Here is a 26,187-nt window from a genome sequence, read left to right on the forward strand (position 1 = left end):
ACTCTCTCTAGTGCAATCACATCCTTTCTATAATGCAGATTCCAGAACTACAAGCAATACTCTAGCTGTGGCCTAACCAGTGTTTTATACAGTTCCAGCATAACTTCCCTGCTCTTATATCCTATGCCTCGGCTAGTAAAGGCAATTATTCTATATGCCTTCTGAACCCCTGATCTACCTGTCCCGCGACCTTGAGGGACTGATGGACATGCACACCAAGGTCCCTCTGATCCTCGGTACTTCCCAGACTCCTACCATTCATTGTGTATTCCCATGCCGTGTTTGTCCTGCCCAAGTGCATCATCTCACACTTAGCTGGATTAAATTCCATTTGCCACCGATCAGCCCATCTGACCAGCCTGTCTATATCCCCCTGTAACCTAAGGCTATCCTCCTCATTATTTACCACCCCACCAATTTTCGTGTCATCCACAAACTTACTGGTCAACTCTCCTACATTCAAGTCTAAATCGTTTCTATATACCACAAACAACAAGGGACCCCACCAATCCTTGTGGAACCCCATTAGAGTCCTTATCAATTCTCTCAGGTTCTATAAGGCTTTGCAATATTCAAGTTGTTTACACATCTCCCATCCACCATCAATCAGGTTGTATGTCCGTCAACCAAATTCCATCTGTTGATTCCATAACATAGTTGACCATCCCACGTGCAAGTTTATTCATTGTCCTGGCTTGTAGTTCAAGGGTCATTGAATTCAGTAAGAAAAATGACATCTGATAAATAAAAGACAACGTTTATTTTAGATGCCTAGTTTGAAAGGGGAAAACAATGATGTAGGCAAAATGCCAGCTGTGAATGGCCAATATGAAAAACAAGTTCTTGGGAAAACACTCCCCTTGCTCCCAAGTAATTCAAAAAAGGCGCAAAACTTGAACATATTCCGGTTTGCAGAGAATGGGCACCTGTATATGAATGTATGTCGCTTCTAGCAAGCATAATTGAGCCACATTATAAGTTCAACCGATTATCTTAAATTGGTTGTTAGTGTCGTTATTAGCACAATTATGATCAGCAAGTGCTACACAATCACGGAATCACATCTAACAGTAGACGTTTTGATTTGATTTTCTCTGCCTGTTACAAAAAAACCAAAAGAACATGTTGTTTGGTTCGATCCGCCAATCGTTGGGGCTTATGACCTCCATACCTGCATCACTCTGGCACTGAAATTCATACACCCTACTGTCTACTGCAAGCTTACTTTCACCAGCCAACATACGTTTCAGGATTTGTGTAACTGCAAGTGCTATCAAATTGGCTTTATCAGCAATCTTGTAAATAGGGCCAGAACCATTTTTTTTATTCATTCATAGGATGTGGGCTTCGCTGGCTAGGCCAGCATTTATTGCCCATCCCTAATTGCGCTTGAGAAGGCACTGCTGTGCTGCCTTCTTGAACTGCTGCAGTCTCTATGGTCTAGGTATGTCCGCAGTGCTGTTAGGGAAGGGAGTTCCAGGATTTTGAACCGGCGACAGTGAAGGAACCGTGATATGTTTCCAAGTCAGGATAGACAAGGGAACTTCCAGGCGGTCATATTCCCATCTGTCTGCTGCCTTGGGAGTGGTCATGGATTTGGAAGGTGCTGTCTAAGGAGCCTTGGTGAGTTTCTGCAGTGCATCTTGTAGATGATACATAATGCTGCTACTGTGTGTTGGTGTTGGAGTGAGTGAATGTTTATGGAAGGAGTGCCAGTTAAGTGGGCTGCTTTGCCCTGGCTGGTGTTGAGCTTCTTGTGTCGTGGCAGCTTCACTCATCCCGGCAAGTGGAGGGTGTTCCATCATACTCCTGACTTGTGCCTTTTAGATTGTGGACAGGCTTTGGGGAGTTGGGAGGTGAGTAACTCGCTGCAGGATTCCTAGCTGCTGACCTCTTGTAGCCACAGTATTTATATAGCTAGTCCAGTTCAGTTTGTGGTCAATGGTAACCCCCCAGGATGTTAATAGTGGGGTATTCAGCGATGGTAATGCCATTGAAAGTCATGGGGTGATGGTTGGATTTTCTCTTATTGGCGATGGCCATTGCCTGGTATTTGTGTGGTGCGAATGTTACTTGCCTCCTGTCAGCCCAAGCCTAGATGTTGTTCAGGTCTTGCTGCATTTGGACATGGACTGCTTCAGTATCTGAGGAGTTGCAAATGGTGCTGAACATTGTGCAATCATCAGCGAACATCCCCACTTCTGACCTTATAATGGGTTGAAGGTTATTGATGAAGCAGCTGAAGATAGTTGGGCCTAGGACACTACCTTGATGAACTCCTGCAGTGATTATCTGGAGCTGAGATGACTGACCTTCACCTAACACAACCATCTACCTTTGTGCTAGGTATGACTCCATCCAGCGGTGAGTTTTTCCCCCCGATTCCCATTGACTCCAATCTTGCTAGGGCTTCTTGATGCCACACTCGGTCAAATGCGGCCATGATGTCAAGGGCAGTCACTCTCACCTCACCTCTGGAGTTCAGCTCTTTTGTCCATGTTTGATCCAAGGCTGTAAAGAGGTCAGGAGCTGAGCGACCCAGACAGAACCCAAACTGAGCGTCAGTGAGCAGGTTATTGCTAAGCAAGTGCCACTTGGTAGCACGATTGATGACCCCTTCCACCACTTTACTGATGATTGAGACCAGACTGCTGTGGTGGTAATTGGTTGGGTTGGATTTGTCCTACTGTTTGTGTACAGGACATGTCTGGGCAAATTTCCACATTGCTGGCTAGATGGCAGTGTTGTAGCTGTACTGAAACAGCTTGGCTAGGAATGTGGCAAGGAATTGTTTATTTCTGTTTGGTGCAAGAGTAAAATAGGAAAGGTGGCCAAACCATGGCTTACAAATGAAATTAGCAATAGTATTAGATGCAAGGAAAAGGTATACAAATTGGTCAGGAAAAACAATAGACCTGAGGATTGGGAGCACTTTAGAATTCAGCAAAGAAGGACCAAGGGATTGATTAAGAAGGGGAAAATAGAGTACGAGAGTAAGCTTGTGGGGAGCATAAAAACTGACTGCAAAAGTTTCTATAGGTATGTGAAGAGAAAAAGATTGGTGAAGGCAAATGTAGGACCCTTACAGTCAGAAACAGGGGAATTTATAATGGGAAACAAAGAAATGGCTGACCAACTAAATACATACTTTGGTCCTGTCTTCACAATGGAGGACACAAATAACATACCATAAATGTTGTGGAACACAGGGTTTAGTGAGAGGGAGGAACTGAAATTAATCAGTATTAGTAAGGAAATGGTGTTGGAGAAGTTGATGGGATTGAAGGCCGATAAATCCTCAGGGCCTGATAATCTACATCCCAGAGTACTTAAGGAAGTGACCCTAGAAACAGCTGATGCATTGGTGGTTATCTTCCGAGATTCTATAGACTCTGGAACAGTTCCTATAGATGGAGGGTAGCTAATGTAACCCCACTATTTAAAAAGGGAGGTCGAGAGAAAACAGGGAATAATAAACCAGTCAGCCTGACGTTGGCAGTGGGGAAAATTCTGGAGTCCATTATAAAAGATTTAATAACTGAGCCCTTGGAAAACAGTGGATTTACGAAAGAGAAATCATGCTTGACAAATCTACTGGAATTTTTCGAGAATATAACTGGTAAAGTTGATGAGGGGGAGGCAGTGGATGTGGTTTATTTGGACTTTCAGAAGACTTTCGACAAAGTCCCACATAAGAAATTAGTGTGTAAAATTAAAGTGCATGGGATTGGGGGTAGTGCATTGAGATGGATAGAAAACTGATTGGCAGACAGGATACAAAGAGTAGGAATAAACGGGTCTTTTTCCGAATGGTAGGCAGTGACTAGTGGGGTACCGCAGGGATCGGTACTGGGACCCCAGCTATTCACAATATATATTAATGACTTGGATGAGGGAACTAAATGCAATATCTCCAAATTTGCAGATGACACAAAGCTGGGTGGGAGGGTGAGCTGTGAGGAGGATGCAGAGATGCTTCAATGTGATTTGGACAAGCTGAGTGAGTGGGCAAATGCATGGCAGATGCAGTATAATGTGGGACCCACTCTGTGCAAATGAAAGGAATGTGTTTAAGCCTTGCACCTTTTTTGAGTCACCTAGGAGTTTGGGGAGCCTTTATTTCCCTGTTGCCTTCTCCATGGCAATGCCTTGGCCACTCAGAGTCAACTTGCCAACTAGTCAGCATCCTTTTCTCCTGTAGCGTAAATTGTGATCGCTTGAAATTTGGCCTTTTTTCATTTGTCCTGATAAATGCAAGATAAAAAGCTTCAGCACTATGTCTCTCCTTTGAGCAATGTTCAAGTATGGTAAAGTGGTTCAGTGCGTCCACTTGGGCATCTTTTCTACTTAGACCTGGGCAGTTAACCTCGGATCTTCTTCAGTGAAGAGCTAAGTGTGGGTGTTCAGGGTCCACCTGGTTCCTTGGCAAAAATTTGTTGTGACACTGAAGTTAATGTCTTCTGAGAAACTTGAGATGAACAATAAATACTACCATATTGGGGTCATCTGCATCACAAGAATAAATATTTTAGACATTGTAGTAGAAAGCTAATAATCCACTGTGTTACGATCGCAATAGAGACAGCTAATGTTGAAAGAGAAATTCAAACACCCAGATATAAAAACAAAAAAACTGCGGATGCTGGAAATCCAAAACAAAAACAGAATTACCTGGAAAAACTCAGCAGGTCTGGCAGCATCGGCGGAGAAGAAAAGAGTTGACGTTTCGAGTCCTCATGACCCTTCGACAGAACTTGAGTTCGAGTCCAAGAAAGAGTTGAAATATAAGCTGGTTTAAGGTGTGTGGGGGAGGCGGAGAGAGAAGTGGAGGGGGGGTGTGGTTGTAGGGTAAACAAGCAGTGATAGAAGCAGATCATCAAAAGATGTCAACAACAATAGAACAAAAGAACACATAGGTGTTAAAGTTGGTGATATTATCTAAACGAATGTGCTAATTAAGAATGGATGGTAGGGCACTCAAGGTATAGCTCTAGTGGGGGTGGGGAGAGCATAAAAGATTTTAAGATATTTAAAAATAATGGAAATAGGTGGGAAAAGAAAAATCTATATAATTTATTTGAAAAAAAAAGGAAGGGGGAAACAGAAAGGGGGTGGGGATGGGGGAGGGAGCTCACGACCTAAAGTTGTTGAATTCGATATTCAGTCCGGAAGGCTGTAAAGTCCCTAGTCGGAAGATGAGGTGTTGTTCCTCCAGTTTGCGTTGGGCTTCACTGGAACAATGCAGCAAGCCAAGGACAGACATGTGGGCAAGAGAGCAGGGTGGAGTGTTAAAATGGCAAGCGACAGGGAGGTTTGGGTCATTCTTGCGGACAGACCGCAGGTGTTCTGCAAAGCGGTCGCCCAGTTTACGTTTGGTCTCTCCAATGTAGAGGAGACCACGTTGGGAGCAACGAATGCAGTAGACTAAGTTGGGGGAAATGCAAGTGAAATGCTGCTTCACTTGAAAGGAGTGTTTGGCCCCTTGGACGGTGAGGAGAAAGGAAGTGAAGGGGCAGGTGTTGCATCTTTTGCGTGGGCATGGGGTGGTGCCATAGGAGGGGGTTGAGGAGTAGGGGGTGATGGAGGAGTGGGCCAGGGTGTCCCGGAGGGAGCGATTCCTACGGAATGCCGATAGGGGGGGTGAAGGGAAGATGTGTTTGGTGGTGGCATCTTGCTGGAGTTGGCGGAAATGGCGGAGGATGATCCTTTGAATGCGGAGGCTGGTGGGGTGATAAGTGAGGACAATGGGGACCCTATCATGTTTCTGGGAGGGAGGAGAAGGCATGAGGGCAGATGCGCGGGAGATGGGCCGGACACGGTTGAGGGCCCTGTCAACGACCGTGGGTGGAAAACCTCGGTTAAGGAAGAAGGAGGACATGTCAGAGGAACTGTTTTTGAAGGTGGCATCATCGGAACAGATGCGACGGAGGCGAAGGAACTGAGAGAATGGGATGGAGTCCTTACAGGAAGCGAGGTGTGAGGAGCTGTAGTCGAGGTAGCTGTGGGAGTCGGTGGGTTTGTAATGGATATTGGTGGACAGTCTATCACCAGAGATTGAGACAGAGAGGTCAAGGAAGGGAAGGGAAGTGTCAGAGATGGACCACGTGAAAATGATGGAGGGGTGGAGATTGGAAGCAAAATTAATGAATTTTTCCAAGTCCCGACGAGAGCATGAAGCGGCACCAAAGTAATCATCGATGTACCGGAGAAAGAGTTGTGGAAGGGGGCCGGAGTAGGACTGCAACAAGGAATGTTCCACATATCCCATAAAGAGACAGGCATAGCTGGGGCCCATGCGGGTAGCCATAGCCACACCTTTAATTTGGAGGAAGTGAGAGGAGTTGAAGGAGAAATTGTTCAGCATGAGAACAGGTTCAGCCAGACGGAGGAGAGTAATGGTGGATGGGGATTGTTCGAGCCTCTGTTCGAGGAAGAAGCTAAGGGCCCTGGACCATCCTGGTGGGGGATGGAGGTGTAGAGGGATTGGACGTCCATGGTGAAGAGGAAGCGGTTGGGGCCAGGGAACTGGAAATTGTTGATGTGACGTAAGGTGTCAGAGGAATCATGGATGTAGGTGGGAAGGGACTGGACAAGGGGAGAGAGAAGGGAGTCAAAATAACAAGAAATGAGTTCTGTGGGGCAGGAGCAAGCTGAGACGATCAATCACCCAGTCTTGGTGCAAAGGCGATTGAGGGGAAACTTGATAGAGGTGTACAAGATTATGATACGTTTCAATAAGATGGACAAGGAAAATCTCTTCCAATTAGCTGCTAGTACAAGGACGAGGTGACACAAATTTATGACCTTGGACAAGAGGTACAGGTGGAATGTGAGGAGGAACTTTTTTTATGCAGTGAGTGGTAATGACTTGGGACTCTCTGCCCATGAGGGTGGTAGAAGCAAAAACAGTCAATGATTTCAAAAGGATATTAGATAGACACTTGGAGGAAATATTGCAGGTCTACAGGGACGGAGTGGAGGAATGGGACTGACTGGTTTGCTCCACAGAGAGTTGGCATGGACCTAATGGGCCAAAAAGCAGACTGCTGTGCTGTAAATTACACTGACTCTTGGAATCTTGTTTCATTGTTTCAGAAAATAACTGAAGCCAGAAAATTTCAGGTTTAAAACAAATGAATTTTATTATATAAGAATCAAGTAAAGCAAACGCTACTAAATAAACACTACCTGAGGTGAATACTTACACGTTACATCAATAGGCACAATAAAACCTAATCACATATACGTTAGACTGAAATTCTCAATTGAACTTCCCCTTTTTCATTATGACTTCCCCCAGAAAATCTTTGGCTACTTATCAGGTACTTGAAGGTTATCCACTTTCTTGAGACTAACTCCAAACTTTTCCACAGCATCTGTGCAAGTTCTGGGATTCATCAGCTGAAGCCTGAACTCCATTCGCAATTCCTGCAAACTGATTTTGACAGAAACTTAGAAACACCCCTAGTTTCTAATAACTTGAGATTTTCCTGGTCCACAGCTGTTCCACTGCTCTTGGCAAATTCTTTTCCTCTGCCTTCTGAACTCAGGGCTTACACTCACCAGCCTGGGTGCTTTCAGTTCCAACCCCAAAGACCTTCTAGCTTCTCCAAGTTGAAATGTTTGTTTTCTATGAGAGTTACTGGAGATTTCTTCCTCTAGCTCCAAACTAGGCAAATCTTCCAGCCTCTCTTCCCTCACTAACTTGGTTTCCAAATGGAGCTCGAGTTACCACCTGCACTCTGCGCGGTAATTAGTATTTTCTCTGCTTAAGGCTAACATTTATCTCTCCTGCTCCCTCGACTCAACTGCAAACTGCACAAGACTAAAACATCAACTGTCTCTGTCTGATATCAGAGTATAACCCTCTTGCAAAACAAAGGTACAACTCTAAAACATATTAATTTTGAAATCAGACATTCAGAACAACTGTTTGTCAGTTTAAAATAGGAAATATCTCAAATGCCCTTAAGTCATGAACCCATTAGGGATTTATTAAATTTATTTCTGCCTGCACCTGGATAATTGAGTGCTAACCTACAGGGAACCCCCTTTAATGGACTTAAGAACTGCTTACAGATACCTTTCTCCACAATTAAATTATTTTAAAAATTATTCAGGATGATATGGTATGTTGCATCTTTTTTCTTCCTATTATAAAGCAGACTTTTTCTGTTACAGTGGCACTGTTTTTCAGCTTATTAAAACAGTAACTGGTTTTGGTTAGTTTGACTGTTGCCGTCATAAGTCCCAATGTGTTCTTACTAATGAGATTTGTGCATTGAAGGGATGTGGTGTACCTACACATCTGCTTAGAAAATATCTTGAGATTTCAAAGCTAGCAGTTAAAAGGGAACATGCACCTGTTAGTTGAACATGAATGCACCTTTACTCGAAGGTAGGAGAAATCAGTTGTTTTGTTCAATTAAATTGTCCCAAGGGTTTAGAATAATATTAGAAGATGTATGATGAGCACGTGCCCTTTTAAATTATAGACCTGAAAGGCACTGTGTTTTGTACATCCACAGTATTAAGCCAAATATTTCAAAATTTTAATGTTATGTAGTCTACGTTTTAAAGAATCGTCAAAATACAGACTAGTCTGTGATGGGGAAAAATATGCTTGGGTAAGCGGTGTTAAATGTGAACTTGTTCTGGGCAGAGGCTAAGGTCTCCATTTTCCAGCAGGCCCAAGAGTTCCGGTGCATGCACGGAGCATGGCAGGGTTACACGTACACCGTTCTAGTTTGTTTTTTGCAGTTAAAGGGCTCAGCCAGCTGGGACATCCTTAGTGCACCTGTGTGATGCGAAAACAATGACCATGGGACCTGTGGTGGCAGGAAAAGGTAAGTCCACATGACTAGGTGTGTTGGAAGGCAGAAGAAGAGTCTCCAGGCAGCAAAAGTGATACTGTTGGTCCAGGTAGTGAGGGCTCCGGAGAAGTCCTGGGGATCTATGAAGATGGCAGAAGATCGCTGGCTCCAATTTGGAAAGGGTTGAGTCTCAGAAGAACCCCTGGAGCCGTTTAAAGCTCGGTGCAGACAAGAGATTGGAGTTCGGGGAAACCCAGACAGTGCCAGATCAGTGAGAGTAGCAGTCCGCTAGAGAGCTGAAACTTTGCCAGTAATTGGATGCTAGAGTGCACCTTTGAATCCTGTGGAAGGCAGTCTCAGGAGAAGCAATTGAACCACCAGGAGGTGAGTAGTCATTGAGGCAGTCTGGATCAGAGTGGCTTTTGAGGGAATTCAGAAGCTAGATTTTCAGAAGTGGAGACTTGCAGTCCCTTGTGAAGAAGACACAGTTTTAACAAGATTATGCAGCTCACAGTGATCATTGATGTCTGGCTGGGTTGCGGAGAAATCTGAGAGATCAGTTTTGGTCGCATCTGCCGTTTAATGTGCAGTGTGATGTATTCAACCACAATTTGCCTGTTAACTCTTAATTACTCAGGTTAATTCTGAATGTTAGAGTACAAGAAAGATATTGTAAATTTGCTTTACTTTTCTGATTTTGTATAATGAAGAGTATTTTATTTGATTAAAACCATGGAGTCTTGTGGCTTTATTCTCTTTGTAAGTACCTGGAATATCAAACTTTGTCTACTTCAAACAAAATCTTACTGGTCCCTAACCGGATCGTAACAAGAGACAAAGTGGACATAATATTATTTATTTCTTTTTGAGAATGACTGCTACCTAAATGTCAGAAATATACACAATAATCCTGCTGTATTTTGGTGTATTGACATGAGCTGTGGAGTACAATTCACATATATTAAAAAGTACAGAATCAAAACCTTTGGATAATTATAGTGCTATGCTATGAATGTAATGAGTTCACACTGATACTTCTTTACATACATAAAGATTGCAAATGTATGCATTTGTATGTCTGTATACACACAATGGTGATACGTTAATTGAAAATTTACACACCTGTATTGCTGCTGTGCAACTCCATAACTGGTCATACTCTACCATATTGGCTGCAATGCAAATTCAGTAGCTGTCATAATATTGTATAAATATTTGCATCTTAGGCTGTGACAGTAAATGTAGAAAGCCATCTACCTACTTACTCGTACAACTTGTCTGTCCTCCACCCCACTCTTTGGATTTATGTTATAGCGTGGAGTTGCTTTAAGACAAGTAAACAGGATACTTATGCTGGTTGCCTCTCAGTTTTGCAGTGTATTTGATGCAGCTATGTATCTTTAGCATTGAATTGTTCACATTAGTAGCATTATACCTGCCTAAGCAATATAGTGTCTCAAATTTAAGAGTGAAGAGGCATTTTAATGATTCCTGAGCATGCTGGACTTTGTAATCTAATGACAGCATACATTTTCAAGGACTTGGATTTTTTTCCCAAGTGATCTTGATTTTTTTCTGACTGTCATGGGTTTATATCCCAGAAAGATGAAAGATTCCTCTGATTAACTTTATCTGTGAACTGCTGGTGTTGTGCTGTGATTTGTCATCAAAACTGTATCTTACGCTGCTTGCTTTTTTGTTTTGACATTTTGAATGTTGTAAAGCTTATCTATTTAAATCCACAAACCCCCGGTGGTGTTTTAAATGAAATGGTTCAGTTCAGTAAAATAGCCAGCCAAGATTTTGGGATATTTCGTTTTACTACTTGGATTGACATCATCTCCAGCAGTCAGTAGTGTTGCATGGATACTTATATTCTGATGGACCATGGAATGGAATGCTGCTAGTGCAGCAGATGAATCAGTTGTTGACACGGTTTGTTCAGAGTGATAGTTATGTTACGGTCAGGAGACAGAGGCAAAATTGAACTCCTTTTACCTCTCGCCATCTGTCCGTGAACAGAGATGTTTTAATTGTTTAGAAATAGGCTGTGGCGTGTTTCTCCAAACCCTCAGGGTGGGATTTTCTGGTCACTCCTGCCAGAAGGGTAAGTTTATAATGATGCAACTGACATCCATCTCTTCCTTGGTTCCTTTTTTGAGATGGACCTCAATAGTCCCAGGTGGCAGTTAGTGCCTCTGCAGATATAATGAGTTTCAATGTCTCTCTTTGTTATAGTCCTCTGGTTTCATGGTTATATTGGGTTCTTATGATGAGGAGTGAGATTCCACAAGGCTGAGGGTGGAACTTGTAACTGCTATTGGAAATTTTCAGAAACTGTGGCCAATCTTGAGTCATATGATCTGTAGCAGCCATCTTTAGGATCATTTTTAAATAAGCAAAAGAAATAAAGTTTGATTTACACAGTTTATGATTTATTTCATGTCTCACTGACATGTCAGTAGGTTGTAAGATTGAATTAGTATTCTGTATCTTTGATTATCAGCTTTGGGAGTTGACTAAAATTTCAGAAATATTTACTTTTAAATGTTCTACTTGTGGCTGGTGGCCTTAAGAGTTGCAGAGAGTTGGGTGCTGTGCAAGAGCAATAGTTGTTTAATGTTGTTCTTCCATCCCAGCTGGAAAAAAATCTCTTGTCTTCAGTTACCTCTTTGCTTAACATTGTGTTCAAGATGAGGAAATCGCCAAAGAATTATGGATATGAGTTTATTCCCTTTATTGTCCATCTTTCTTTCCCCTTCCCCACCCATACCTCCGAGCATAAATATTTGTCAGTGTGCTTTCTTTGCACTTCTCATTCTAATTTTCATCAAAAATCTGATTACTTGCTGTGTTTTTTTAAAGCACTGGAGTGATAAAGAGAATAGCTGAACCCTCAGTTCAAGGAAGGCCCCAGGTTTCATCCCTGGTTTGTTATGGGTTAGCTGGTCAAAGGTAGTTACACATCCATATGTTACAGTGGGGAAAATGTAATCGAAGTTTCCATTAGTGCTGGCTGACATTAAAAACATAAAAAAGCAGAAAGATTGACAACACAGAAGGAGGTCATTCTGTGCTGGCCAAAAAGGAATTACCCAGCCTACTCCCATCTTCCAGTTCTGGTTCCATGGCCTGGTATGAAGTGCTTTTTAAATGCAGTGAGAGTTCCTGCCTCCACCACCCTTTCAGGCAGCGAGTTCCAGACTATGACCACTCTCTGGGTGAAAAAAGTACTCTCAAATCCCCTCTAATCCTTCAACCAATTACTTTAATTCTGTACCCCCTTAGGCTATTGACCTCTCTGCTGTTGGAAATAGGTCCTTCCGGTGCACCATATCTAGGCCCCCTCATAATTATAGACACTTCAATTAAATCTCTCTTCAGCCTCCCACATTACAAACAAAACAACTGCAGCCTAACCAATCTTTCCTTACAGCTAACATTCTCCATTTCTGGCAACATCCTTGTAAATCTCCTCTGTAGTGCGATCACATTGTACCTGCAGTGTGGTCAGCAGAATCTAGAAGAATTTGGGCAGTACTCGAGCTGTAGCCTAACTAGTGGTTTATACAATTCTACCATTCGCCTCTGTTCTTCTATTCTATACCTCAGCTAAAAGGAAAGTATCCCATATGCCTTCTTAACCACCTTATATTACCTGTCCTGCTATCTTCAGGAATCGATGGATATGCACTCTAAGATCCCGCTGTTCCTCTATGCTTCACAGAATTCTCTTATTTATTGAGTATTCCCTTGCTGTTGTCATGACTCACTGGGGATAGTGCGCTGTAATATCAAGCCCCACTATTCCACAATCCATGACAAATGTGAAAAGTTTGGCCAAACCACCAGATTGCCCCAATTCTACCCAACTGTTAATTTAGGTTAACAGAATACAAGCACCAGTTTTGTAAACTTAATAACTAAATAACTGTTTATTGAACAAATTGTCTTTAACTAGTGGCAAAAAAATATGAACTGCTAACTTCTAACTCAATGACTTAAACTCCATCCCTTCTTACATCCTGACACCCACGGGCGCGACACCCGACACACAAAACATGGATTTTATGGGTGAGATAAAACAGTTCAATAGCACCAATCTGGAGCACAGGATTAGAAGGGTTGATTTTGATAGATGTCTCCCAGGTTCCTTGCAGCTTGTTGATGACATGAGGTGGTCTCCCAGCACTCTCAATCTGTGGTTCAGTGGTTGAAAAACTTGATTTTCTGTGTGTTTACTGGTATTTTCCCCCTTTTCTTGTCAGGGGTTTTCAGAGAAAGCGGGTTACAGAGATGAGTGATAGCCAGCTAGCTATTGTGGCAGAATTGCTGGAATCTTAATAACATAGAAGAGAGATTGCAGGTCTTCCCTCTTTTCAGGCTAGGAGCTGTTTTGCCTGTACTGATACCACACAAAACCCTGGTCACCTGGTCAGGAGCCAATTAAAATGCTGTCATCAGGCAGTTCCCCTTAGTCCAGAACCCCTTTCCGGCACCATCCTATTCTCTTTTAGCACCCTGTGTTCCAAGATAGCGACATTGTGGATATTCCTCATCCTGCTCCAGTGAACATATCTTTCAACTGCAGTCATGGTAGTTTCTTAAAGCCACAGTCCAATTTTAAAGCCGCCATCCAAGAAAAAAATAGGTTCTTTACATTGCGCATGTCCTTCCCAAATGCATTTCTCTGGATTGAAATTGATTTGCCATTTTTTTGGCCAGCTGACCAGTCCATTGATATCTTCCTGCAGTCTACAGCCTTTTTCCTCACTATCAACCATACGATCAATTTCTGTATCATCAGCAAATTTCTTAATCTCCTCCTGTCCCTGCCCCTGCCTACTCTCCCCACCTGACCCCTACATTTAAGTCAAAGTCATTGATATATACCCCAAGCAGCAAGGGTGCAGTACTGAGCTCTGTGGAAGCCCTGGAAACAGCCATTAGCCATAACCTTTTTTTGTTCCTGCTGCTAAGATGAATTTAGATCCAACTTGCCACTTTCCAGATATAAAAACAAAAAAACTGCGGATACTGGAAATCCAAAACAAAAACAGAATTACCTGGAAAAACTCAGCAGGTCTGGCAGCATCGGCGGAGAAGAAAAGAGTTGACGTTTCGAGTCCTCATGACCCTTCGACAGAACTTGAGTTCGAGTCCAAGAAAGAGTTGAAATATAAGCTGGTTTAAGGTGTGTGTGTGGGAGGCGGAGAGATAGAGAGACAAAGAGGTGGAGGGGGTTGGGGTGTGGTTGTAGGGACAAACAAGCAGTGATAGAAGCAGATCATCAAAAGATGTCAACGACAATAGTACAATAGAACACATAGGTGTTAAAATTATAAAGTTGGTGATATTATCTAAACGAATGTGCTAATTAAGAATGGATGGTAGGGCACTCAAGGTATAGCTCTAGTGGGGGTTTTTTTTTATATAATGGAAATAGGTGGGAAAAGGAAATCTTTATAATTTATTGGAAAAAAAAGGGAAGGGGGAAACAGAAAGGGGGTGGGGATGGGGGAGGGAGCTTACGACCTAAAGTTGTCGAATTCAATATTCAGTCCGGAAGGCTGTAAAGTCCCTAGTCGGAAGATGAGGTGTTGTTCCTCCAGTTTGCGTTGGGCTTCACTGGAACAATGCAGCAAGCCAAGGACAGACATGTGGGCAAGAGAGCAGGGTGGAGTGTTAAAATGGCAAGCGACAGGGAGGTTTGGGTCATTCTTGTGGACAGACCGCAGGTGTTCTGCAAAGCGGTCGCCCAGTTTACGTTTGGTCTCTCCAATGTAGAGGAGACCACATTGGGAGCAACGAATGCAGTAGACTAAGTTGGAGGAAATGCAAGTGAAATGCTGCTTCACTTGAAAGGAGTGTTTGGGTCCTTGGACGGTGAGGAGAGAGGAAGTGAAGGGGCAGGTGTTGCATCTTTTGCGTGGGCATGGGGTGGTGCCATAGGAGGGGGTTGAGGAGTAGGGGGTGATGGAGGAGTGGACCAGGGTGTCCCAGAGGGAGCGATCCCTACGGAATGCCGATAAGGGGGGTGAAGGGAAGATGTGTTTGGTGGTGGCATCATGCTGGAGTTGGCGGAAATGGCGGAGGATGATCCTTTGAATGCGGAGGCTGGTGGGGTGATAAGTGAGGACAAGAGGGACCCTATCATGTTTCTGGGAGGGAGGAGAAGGCGTGAGGGCGGATGCGCGGGAGATGGGCCGGACACGGTTGAGGGCCCTGTCAACGACCGTGGGTGGAAAACCTCGGTTAAGGAAGAAGGAGGACATGTCAGAGGAACTGTTTTTGAATGTAGCATCATCGGAACAGATGCGACGGAGGCGAAGGAACTGAGAGAATGGGATGGAGTCCTTACAGGAAGCGGGGTGTGAGGAGCTGTAGTCGAGATAGCTGTGGGAGTCGGTGGGTTTGTAATGGATATTGGTGGACAGTCTATCACCAGAGATTGAGACAGAGAGGTCAAGGAAGGGAAGGGAAGTGTCAGAGATGGTCCCACCTATTTCCATTATATAAAAAAAAACCCCCACTAGAGCTATACCTTGAGTGCCTTACCATCCATTCTTAATTAGCACATTCGTTTAGATAATATCACCAACTTTAATCTTAACACCTATGTGTTCTATTGTACTATTGTCGTTGACATCTTTTGATGATCTGCTTCTATCACTGCTTGTTTGTCCCTACAACCACACCCCCCCCCCCCCCCCCCCCCCCCCCCCCCCCCCCCCCCCCCTCCACCTCTTTGCCACTTTCCCTTTGATCCATGAAGTTTAAAATTTTTGGCCAGTCTGCTATGTTGCATGTTGGTGATTAAATGACGACAAATGTTAGCTTAGCTGCAACTTTTTTTCAGCGTACCTACTATATGTTGCATTAAAGCTAAAATAAAGTAGGTACTGAATTTCCTGTCAAGCAACAGTATGTGTCATTAGCCTTATTGAGATACTATTTGTTCTTAACTGGGCAAGAAGAAAAAAATATATGCATATTTAAAAACAGCTGTATCCTCGGAACAAACATTAGAGAAAAGGGGTTAAGAGGTTACATGCCACCACCACCAGCTGCTGCCTCTTTTCCCCCCCCCCCCACCCCCATCCCGACTTTATATTTTGCTGAGGTTCCTGGAGCTGGCTCTGAGGGACAGTGTAGAACATGCACACCTGCAATCGACATACCTCCAAAGCATTCATGTAAATAAAGTAACCGAGGTTTCTCCTGGCCAGCTGCCACAATTTTCTGGAATTGTGACTCAGCAACACCCCCAAGGAGGGCCTAAGGGAAACTGGCACAAGCCAAAGACCCTCAAGGTGGAGGGAAATCTTTTTCGGTTCCCACCAGATTTTCAGGCCATCGGGCTTTCTGGTGTTAAGATGCTCAGAAAAATATTAGTTAAAAATGTAATTTAGAAAAAATGTAAGGCATACTCCATATCAATAGTGATAAACACAATTGTATTTCAGTAGTATTTCTTACCATTGAGCCAAACTGATGCTGTAAGGCAATGTGATTATAATTGAATTTTATATACAAAGGAAATAAGATTGTCTTGGAAAATTTTTACTTAAATGTGGAATTTGCTTAGATAAGTTTTGACAAGCAGATGTTCCCAGAAATAGTTACATTGTTTTTTTTTCAAACAGGACTATTAGACCTGTGTGCACTGAACCAGGTTCCATGTAACTCTTAATAATAGTGCTGGGTGCTACTACAGCAGTTGTCTGCGTGGCTTGGGGCTCCCTACATCACACTGTCGGCATCACTTTAGCTTTACCTTACCAAAAGCTGTGCTACCTATCCAGATGAATGAAGACCCCATTTGGGAAGCGATCCAGTCAGAGGTTATCGATTGATGCAGCAGGTAAGGCTGTTAAAACTGAAGGATGCGTTTGATTTGCTCTGCACTCCGAAGTAGTTGTAAAAAAAAAAAATCATTTGATGCTGTAGATGACAAACTTACACTACCACCTTTGTATTGAATTTCCCTACCGGAAGAACTAGTTTGACTGTATCTGCCCTGATGAATCCTTTTATGATTTTAAGTACCTTAATTAGACCACCTCTTAAGTCTTCTAAACTCAAGGGAATACACACTCTGTTTATGCAACCTTTACTCTCAATTTAACCCTTAAAATACCTAAAATAATCTGGCGAATCTGCTGTATTTTCTTCAAGGTCAGTATATCTTTCCTGAGGTTTGGCCCCAAAACTGAATGCACTCCTTCATCTGGGGTCTGACAATCTCTGTACAACTGAAGCATCACTTCTTCACTTTGGAATTCCAACCATCTCGGATAAAAGATTTCTAGACTTTAGACATCAAACTTTTTAATGACTTGTTATATCTGTTCACTAGCTTTTAGTGAATTTTGAGCATGGACACCTTTGTTCCTCAAGAGTTCCTAGTCTCTCACCACTAAGTACATTTTCTGATTTTGTCTTTTTTGGATTTAAAATGGTTGACCTCACACTTGCTCACATTGAACTTCATTTGCCATATATTTGTAAACTCATTAAGTCTCTGTCCATTTCTAATGCTCTGCAGCCTCTATACAATTTATTGTGTACCCCAACTTAATGTCATCTCCAAACTTGCACATTCAACTCTTTCATCCAAGTCATTAATAAATATGGTGCAAAGCCTGTAAATCATCTTTGATGTTTGATCACTCCCCATGCCCTCCTGATGGGAGCGTGACTTAAGTAGCAAATAGAAATGCAGATATGGCTCCAGCAATGACTGTACAAGTTTAGAATAAGTCATTCTGATTTGATGTCTTGAAATCCCTTGAGGTCACAATCAAGATTTTGTTGTGAAATTTAAGAACATCGGTACATGTTGTATTTACAATAAAACTTTTGTGATAACCCATTTTGTCGCACTGACACACAGTGCGGTTCTTTTTATCCCAACTAGTCAAAATTATTCTATAGCAATTCAGACTATTGGATGAGTTTGGATGAATTAGGATGAGTTATTTTGCTTTGAAATTTTCTTTCGATTAATTTTAAAGAAGGTTGGAACTTCTTCAAGACAGAGGGAAATTTGGATATGACATGCTTCATCAAAAGTAGGTATTCAAGTAGATCCAATGATATGGATAAACCAATCAAGAAAACTGTTAGCATACAGATAAAGAGTTGGGGGAAGGCTCTGGTGGAAGCACTAATGTAGGCACTTGAATAAACTGGCTTTGTTCTGTACCAAAATATATATGATTAACAAGTATTGAAATGTATATTTTAGATAAGGCAAGTTTAAAATGGAGTAAAAGAACAAAAAACATGACATAGAAAGAATCAAAGATTGGAAGAGGAGAGGAAGAGGGTTATTTTTTAAAGAGGGAATTTTGCTGTTAACTTTTTAAAAATTCGCTTGTGTACAAGTTGTTGGGACACCAATTTACAGTTCCATGAATTGTTTGGATGTGAGCTCAATTACCTCATTTTGCTAAGTTTTCTTGGCTATAGTCTTGTGGGGAGCTGCTGACTCAAGGGATGGAAAAGGCCGGTTTTGTACTTGTATAAGTTTTAATTTGTGCAATCAAACTTGTTGCAACTTTCAACTTTAAAAGAGTCTTGGTTAACAACCCACTTGCATCTGTTTCCCCTACAACTTTCACAATTAAATTATATCAACCCTTACTCATTTGTTTTCTCCAATGAAAAAAAAGTAATAGTTGCTAAATTTTTTGATTTAGCTTTGAAATGAGAGAATCCTTCAGGCCTGCAGCGTTTCGACCACAATCTTAGGATCTGTTTAAAGAAGTGACCAGTTTCTTTTTTTTTAACCTTTTAGTAATCTAAATACACGTTACCTCTTTAGAAATAATATTTTCTTATGTTTGTGTGTGCACCAGTGTGTTTGAGGAGTGGGTGTTTATTGCGTTTACATTTTGGCTCTTATGAAAAATAAACATTTATCCTTTATCTTGATTCTGAAATTACAAGAGAGCCTGTTTCGTGTTCTTTTAAAGTCACAGCACTCAAGGGATTAAAACACTCCTCAAAAAATACATCTTTTTGTGGTCAGCTGAGAGATGGGAAAAAGGAAAAATTATCCCTTATGCCTCCTTCATGTCCATGACGCAACATAAAGCAGTAATAATTGTTTCTCTTATGCAAATTACTTATTTGGTTTCTTTATGATTTCCAGTTTTCCAATATTGTAATCGTAATATGTTTACATTTTGCTGCATTTTTCTTAGATGCTATGGGGTGGGGGGGGGTGGTTTGGTGGTTATAAAAGAAAAACAAATTATACACTGAGAAGGCTTGGGTCTGGTCAAAAGCCTGCTGCAAAAGGGGAGGAGGGAGACTTGAGAGAAAGAGATATAGAGAGGGAAAGATGGCGAGAGAAAGAGGGGGATATGGAGAAATGGACTGACAGACGCAAAGAAATCAACTGGCTTTATGACCTCACACTCTTTTCCTGTGCTACAGAGTGAGCACATCCCCACCATTACTTGCCATTTTCTACTTAGTCGGAAGTTCGGTTGAGTCCATGCCTTCCTGATTTGTTGCAGTGCTTCAACAGTGAAATAGCAATTCTATGAGTTGCTTGGGTTTGCTCAAAAAGTTTCAGGACAATTTCAGATTTCCAGATTGGAGAGGTTATAGTATATATACCTGAGAAATCAAGAGTCATGTAGGTACTTTGTGGTGTGAAAAGCAAAGCAAGCTTGCTTCTGATGTGCATCAGTAATTTTCTGGGAGCCTTGTAAGTTCTGACACTTGGAGCTAGATTTTCATATTGGAGGTGGGAATTGGGATAGGGGGCTAATCCTGCATCTCCGCCTCCATCTTGAGACTGTTGGGAGGTGAGATATTTCAAGGGTCCAGGCCTGTTGCACAAGTGATGGCAGGCTGAGTCCAGAGTGAGCAGGTTAAGAGGCCCTCCTCCATTCCCAAAAAATCTCTGCTTGGTTCTTCTAATGCAGTCAGTGGCTCAACCTATTTACAATTGAACCTTCTAACCACCTTTCTCCCACTGCACCCCCCCCCCCCCCCCCGTCCGTGCCCTCCCTCACCAACCCTCCACTTTATTAATAGAACTCTCAAGTCCTATTATAACAGTTGGGAGGCTTTTGAATAGCCCATAACTCTCCAAGTAATCAAATTGACTTCAGAACTGCTATCTCAACAGATCTCTAAACTGAATATCTAAAAACAGTGAAAAAAGCTTAAACAATTATGCATTGTTAACATACTAAGCTATTACTTGACAACTTGTCAGTTGGCAGAAATAACAATGTGGCAAGCACATCATCTAATGGGTCGTTACATCTTCCAATCACAGCACTGTCATGTGTCACCTGATTGAACACTGATACAATTCATGCTATAGCTTTTCAAGATGAACTTTTTGCTTATATTTTTAAACTCCTGCCTCCAATCCATGGTTCATGTCTCCATGCAGCTGGTGTTAAGTTCAATAACTGTTAAATTCTAGTTCATTGAAAGATTAAAAAAAACCTTATCGAAGATGGGCTCTCGATGAGCCCACAACTCTTTGATTGCCTCCAGTTGCAGACCTACTCCATCCCTCGCCTTGTGAAAATGGCTGAGGGCAGGTACAGAGGTGAGAACTCTGCATGCGCTGCTTGGCAGCCATGTTTTTCCAGTCCCACCTGCATTTGGTCCCGATCAGGTGTGTTAACTATCTTTAGTTATGGCCTTCTATTTTTTTCCAGTTCTGTCTCCTCTGAGATGTTGCTCAATGCTGTTCAAAACGCTTCATCTTTGGTCGCGTTTAAGTTGAGCATAGTCATCTGTCTGTTCCAACAAAATGAAGAACATCTTTGCTTAATACATTTGTACTCTTTATTAAAGGGCAACTAACCGTGATGTATGACTATTTTTCCCTTAATGCTTAAAGTTTCTCTGGGTTTACTTTTGATCATACTGCATGCTGTTATGAAAATGCGTTATGTAAAAAAATTAATTTATAATATCATTGGCTGGACACTAGCATACCGCAGCTACTATATTGCATTTGTGAAGGATATAGCCTGCTTTTATGGAGACGCAGTCTACAGAGCTCTTGGAGAGAGGTCACATGATCAAGCCCTTGGGTGAATAGATACTGGATTTTGAATAGTCAGAGAGACTGCCACAGGGGCAATAGCCTTAATCCATCTCTTTCTTCTGAAATCTCTGTCATCAAATCTGAACTGTTTGCAATTTGAAAAACCCACCAGAAGACCTCATTGCTGCAAACCAAGAGTTCTCAAAGGAGAATTTTGAATCAATCAACCATGACTGCAGACCCACTACTTCACTGTGGAAAGGGACCCTTCAACTGTAAACAGAGACAATCTAGACAATCCATTAATATTTTTGTTCCTAACTTGTTTGGCAAAGTTTTTAATAGCTGATACACTGCAGTGTTTTATTTATTTTTTGCATGCTTGGGGGACTTTGTGTGTGTTGTTTGTGTTAGTGGGCAGTTGGACATATTTGTACATTTTAAACTTTGGTTAATAATTTATGCATCTTTACCTGAGTTTTAGCAATAAAATTAACACTTATTAACTTAAGGAACCTAGCTGGCTTATTTCTTGCATTGAGCTATACACCATTAAATATATATCAAATTGGTAATATCACCTTTTTAAATTCAAACTCTTATAACCAATTCGAGTAGGAAAAAGAGAGGAGTCAGTTCATCTCTGCTGAACTGATCGTAGCAATGTTGTAAAATGGGTAATTTATATAAAGTTAAATTATTATAAAAGGGAGTAGACCAGCCATGATCTTATTGAATGGCAGGGCAGGCTTTAGGGGCCGAATGGCTTACTCCTTCTATTTCTTATGTTTTTATGTTTCACGGGTTTTATCTTTGAGCATGAGCATCACCACACACTACTGTGTATGGAGTCCATGTGGGCAAATAAAAATTTCCTAGAATTTTCAAAACTGCAACAAAAGCTGCTACCTCCGGACATTGAATAGTTTGCTTGCTGAGTACCCATTGCAGCACTAGCTAGCCAGCACGAGGATTTTGTTCTTAAGGCCTTCTAAAACTGGAACCAGTACATAACTCACGTGGTCAATCCAAGCATTGAAATACAACCATTATTAGAAAGTACACCTCAGAGCAGAGAGACGCTAAATGACCTGAAAATCGTATCAACAAAAGTACAGTCACACTTTTTTTTTAAAAAAATCATTCTTGGGATTTGGGCATTGCTTGCAAAGGCAGCATTTACTGCCCATCCCTACTTTCCCTTGAGACTCACGTTAACTCCAAACTGATACTTGATTAACTTGATAAATTGATGTTTGATATTTCCAGTGTGCTTCAACAATGTGTTTGTCACATGATTTGATCACTCTTCATTTCTTTTAGGCCTTCCTGGTGTTTCTGGCAATATGATGAAGAAGAAAACTAATCACAGGTGTGTCTGCCAAAACAATTGTGATTGTAAAATTTAATAAGCTCAGTAGAGTTGCCAACTCTCCAGGATTGTCCTGGAGTCTCCAGAAGTTGAAGATCAATTTCTAGGACACTGCTGGGAGAAAAACTGGGAGCAAAATTATGGGGCGTGAAAAATAATTTATTAGAACACTTTTTCTTATTACTTATAAAAATGTTCGACTAGGTAAAGGAAAGGGGGTTTGACTGATGGTCAAGAATCATCCAATCAGGTACTGAGGTTTTTGTTTGCTTTCTCATGGGTGTAGAAAAGTGTGATATGGGAATAGATATAAAGATGATTGGTGGTGCTTGGATAGTGTTAAGTGCAGGACAGTTGGAGAAGGAGGTAATGTGTTGAAACTTCCAGGAGTACATCCAACTTGACTTGGCAGCCCTAGAGCTGGGCAAATACTAGTTCTGCAGTAAAGCATGCTTGACATTGTGTAACCTCTTCCCTAGGCTCAGTTCAAGTTTGAGTATTTATAACCGGGCACTTCAGTGCATTATCGAGGGAATGCTGTTCTGTCCCAGGTGCTCTGTTGGATGAAATGTTAAAATTTAGACCCATTTCCCCTTTTAGATAGATATGAAAGAACTCGTGGCACTAATTGAAGAACAGGAGGGAAGTGGTCTGAGTGCCTGGTCAACATTTATTCCTCAGCCAACACCGAAAAACAAATTATTTGGTTGTTTACTTTATTTCTGCTTGTGTGACATTTTCTATGTTACAATGGTGACTACGCCTCAAAAGTACTTCATTGGCTGTAAAGTGCTTTGGGATGCCTTGAGGTCATGTAAGGTGCTATCTCTCTTTATAATAAAGTTAAGCATGCCTCCGTAATGTCACTGTTGAAATGATCCCCATAGAGACCGATTACTTTATAATAAGAGTAATTTCCCAAACGATCAACAAAAATTAACCAGTGGAAAATATTTCATTTTTTAAAGACTTCTACTGAAACAAATAATCTAGAATCAGCATTGATCGAACATTAATTAACAGGAAAGCAATACACCGAGCCAAAGACAAATAAGCTTTTGCATTCATGAGTACCACTGCAATATGTCTTACAAAACACTGTTATGCAGTGCCGCGTTTCTGACCAATATGTAGCTTTGCAGGAACAGTCCCACAGACACTCCCAGCTCATCAGCGAAGGTTCACTTCTCCCCACCATGCCAGGTCGAAACTTACGAACATACAAATTAGGTGCCGGAGTAGGCTGCTCTGCCATTCAATAAGATCGTGGCTGATCTGAGTGTAACCTCAACCCCACATTCCTGCAAACCCTTGATCACCTTTCACCCTCTTGTTAATCCAGAATTTATCTAGCTCTGCCTTAAAAATATTTAGATTCTGCTTCCATTGCCTCCTGAGGAAGAGTTCCAAAGACTCACGACCCTCAAATAAAAAATGTCTCCTCATCTCTGTTTTAAATGAGTGACCCCTTACTTTTAAACAGTGACCCCCTAGTTCTAGATTCTCCCACAAGAGGAAACATCCTCTCCACATCTGCCCTGTCAAAGACCCTTCAGGACCTTAAAGGTTTCACTCACATCGGCTCCTACTTTTCTAAATTCCATTGGATACAAGCCTAACCTGTCCATGCTTTCCTCATAAGACAACTCGCCCATTCCTGATATTAGCCTAGTAAACCTTGTTTGAACTACTTCCAACGTATTTACATCATTCCTTAAATAAGGAGACCAGTACTGTACAGAATACTCCAGATGTGGTCTCACCAGTGCCCTGTACAACTGAAGCAGAACCGCCCTATTTTTGTAATCAATTCCCTTTGCAATAAATGATAACATTGTATTAGCTTTCCTAATTACTTGCTGTACCTGCATACTAGCCTTTTGTGATTCATGCACTCAGCCACCCAGATCCCTCTGCATCTCAGCTGTGCAATCTCTCACCATTCAGATAATATGTTCCTTTTTTATTTTTCCTGCCAAAACGGGCAATTTCACATTTTCCCTTATACTCCCATTTGCCAGATTCTTGCCCACTCACTTAACCTATTTATGTCCCTTTATAGCTTCCTTAAGTCCTCTTCACAATTTAGTTTCCTTCCTGTCTTTGTGTTGAGGAAATGGAGCAACCATTCCTTTGGTCCCTTCATCTAAGTCATTAATGTAAATTGTGAAAAGTTGAGGCCCCAGCAGTGATCCCTGTGGCACACCACTCATCACATCCTGCCAAACAAAATAAGAACCATATATGCCAACTCTCTGCTTCCTGTTAGCTAGCCAATCTTCTTTCCATGCCAATATGTTACTCCCTACACCATGAGCTTTTATTTTCCGCAATAACCTTTGATGTAGCACTTTATCAAGTGTCTTCTAGAAATCTAAGTACAATACATCCACCAGTTCCCTTTTATCCACAGCACGTGACTCCTTCAGAGAACTCCAATAAATTGGTTAAACATGATTTCCCTTTTACAAAACCAAGTTGACTCTGCTTGATTGCCTTGAATTTTTTTCTAAGTGCCCTGTTACAACATCTTTAATAACAACTTCTAACATTTTCCCTACAGCATCATTTGACATTCGTTTTACTCCGTCTAAGTTTTCCCAGGTACAGTTACCACCAACAAGGCACACCTTGGAGACACTCTTGTTTCTTAAATCTTCAAAAGCCCCATCTGTTGTGCTCTTTTCCCTTTCTTTTGAGCATAAACAAAACTCCTATGCATCCTGCTTTGTTGTTAACACTCAAACAATTCACCCTGTTTTCCCGCAGCAGTTGCTTCTTTGTCTCTGCATCTCAAATAGCAGCTGTCCTTTTTTTCTGAGATACCATGAAAAGGTACTTAAAATTGCCACCCCACTTCAATGGGTTCCTCTCCCTATAGCAATCGGATCTCAGGCTTTTTCCAAACTGAGGTGCTTAAATCCAGCGTTTCTTGATATTAGGTGGAGTAAATCAAATTGGCTGAAGACTGGCATCTGTGATGCTGGGGACCTTCGGAGGAGGGCAAGATGGATCATCCATTCGACACTTCTGACTGAAGATTGTACCAAATGCTCCAGCCTTATCTTTTGCACTGCTGTGCTGTACTCCTTCATCATTGAGGATGGGAATATTTGTGGAGCCACCTCCTCCAGTGAGTTGTTTAATTGCCAACATCATTCACGACTGGATGTGGCAGGACTGCAGAGCTTAGGTCTGATCTGTTGGTTGTGGGATCGCTTAGCTCTGTTTATCACTTACTGTTTATGCTGTTTGGCATGCAAGTAGTCCTGTTTTATAGCTTCACCAGGTTGGCACCTCATTTTTAGGTATGCCTGGTGCTGCTCCTGGCACGCCCTCCTGCACTCTTCATTGAACCAGGGTTGATTCCCTGGCTTGATGGTAATAGTAGAGTGGGGGAATATGCCGGGTCATGAGGTTAGAGATTATGTTTGGGTACAATTCTGCTGTTGGTGGCCCACAGCGCCTCATGGATGCCCAGTCTTGTGGTGCTGGATCTCATTTTAAATTAACTCAATACAAAGGAATGGTAAAACAATTTCCATCCTAGCTCATGTTTATTTAGCAAACTTTCTGGAGAGAAATTCCATTCATCTACCAATATAAGTGACTCTGCTGACCCTATGGCTTGAATCTTCTGGTTGGCGTGCGGGGCCAGGCCCTGCCCGCTGATGCGTAAAATGATGCGCGATGACATCGGGACATCACCACGTGTCATTCAGATCTCCAGTTCGATGGGCATGCAGCAGAGTCAGCTGTGCACCTGCCAAACTGTCAAAGGCGTATTAAGGCCATTTACATATCAGTTAAAACAATTAACAGGGTTGGCCCAAGCAGCCTTTGCATTTTTCATGGAATCTCATCGACGGGCAGGATGAGGTTTCATGAAGGTTTTTAAACTTTAATGAAAATTTTTAATAAAATTCATAGACATGTCCCAGCTCGTGTGACACTGTCACATGAGGGGACAT

At 41.9% G+C, this 26,187-nt stretch overlaps 1 protein-coding gene across 3 annotated transcripts in view; it reads left to right on the forward strand.

Annotated features, from left to right (window-relative positions):
- Positions 1-26,187, forward strand: part of LOC121277251 (spindlin-Z-like) — a 108,469-nt gene that overhangs the window by 61,719 nt on the left and 20,563 nt on the right. For 2 of the 3 annotated variants that reach the window (XM_041186488.1, XM_041186487.1), the window contains exons 3-5: positions 16,460-16,677; positions 17,831-17,887; positions 22,168-22,216. In XM_041186488.1, coding sequence (XP_041042422.1) covers positions 16,623-16,677; positions 17,831-17,887; positions 22,168-22,216 — 161 coding nt within the window. In that variant the 5' untranslated portion in view covers positions 16,460-16,622. The remainder of the gene's footprint in view (positions 1-16,459; positions 16,678-17,830; positions 17,888-22,167; positions 22,217-26,187) is intronic. The other variant, XM_041186489.1, reaches the window with a different exon arrangement.

The sequence above is a fragment of the Carcharodon carcharias genome, chromosome 4, assembly GCF_017639515.1.
Source record: "Carcharodon carcharias isolate sCarCar2 chromosome 4, sCarCar2.pri, whole genome shotgun sequence".
Lineage (NCBI taxonomy): Eukaryota > Metazoa > Chordata > Chondrichthyes > Lamniformes > Lamnidae > Carcharodon > Carcharodon carcharias.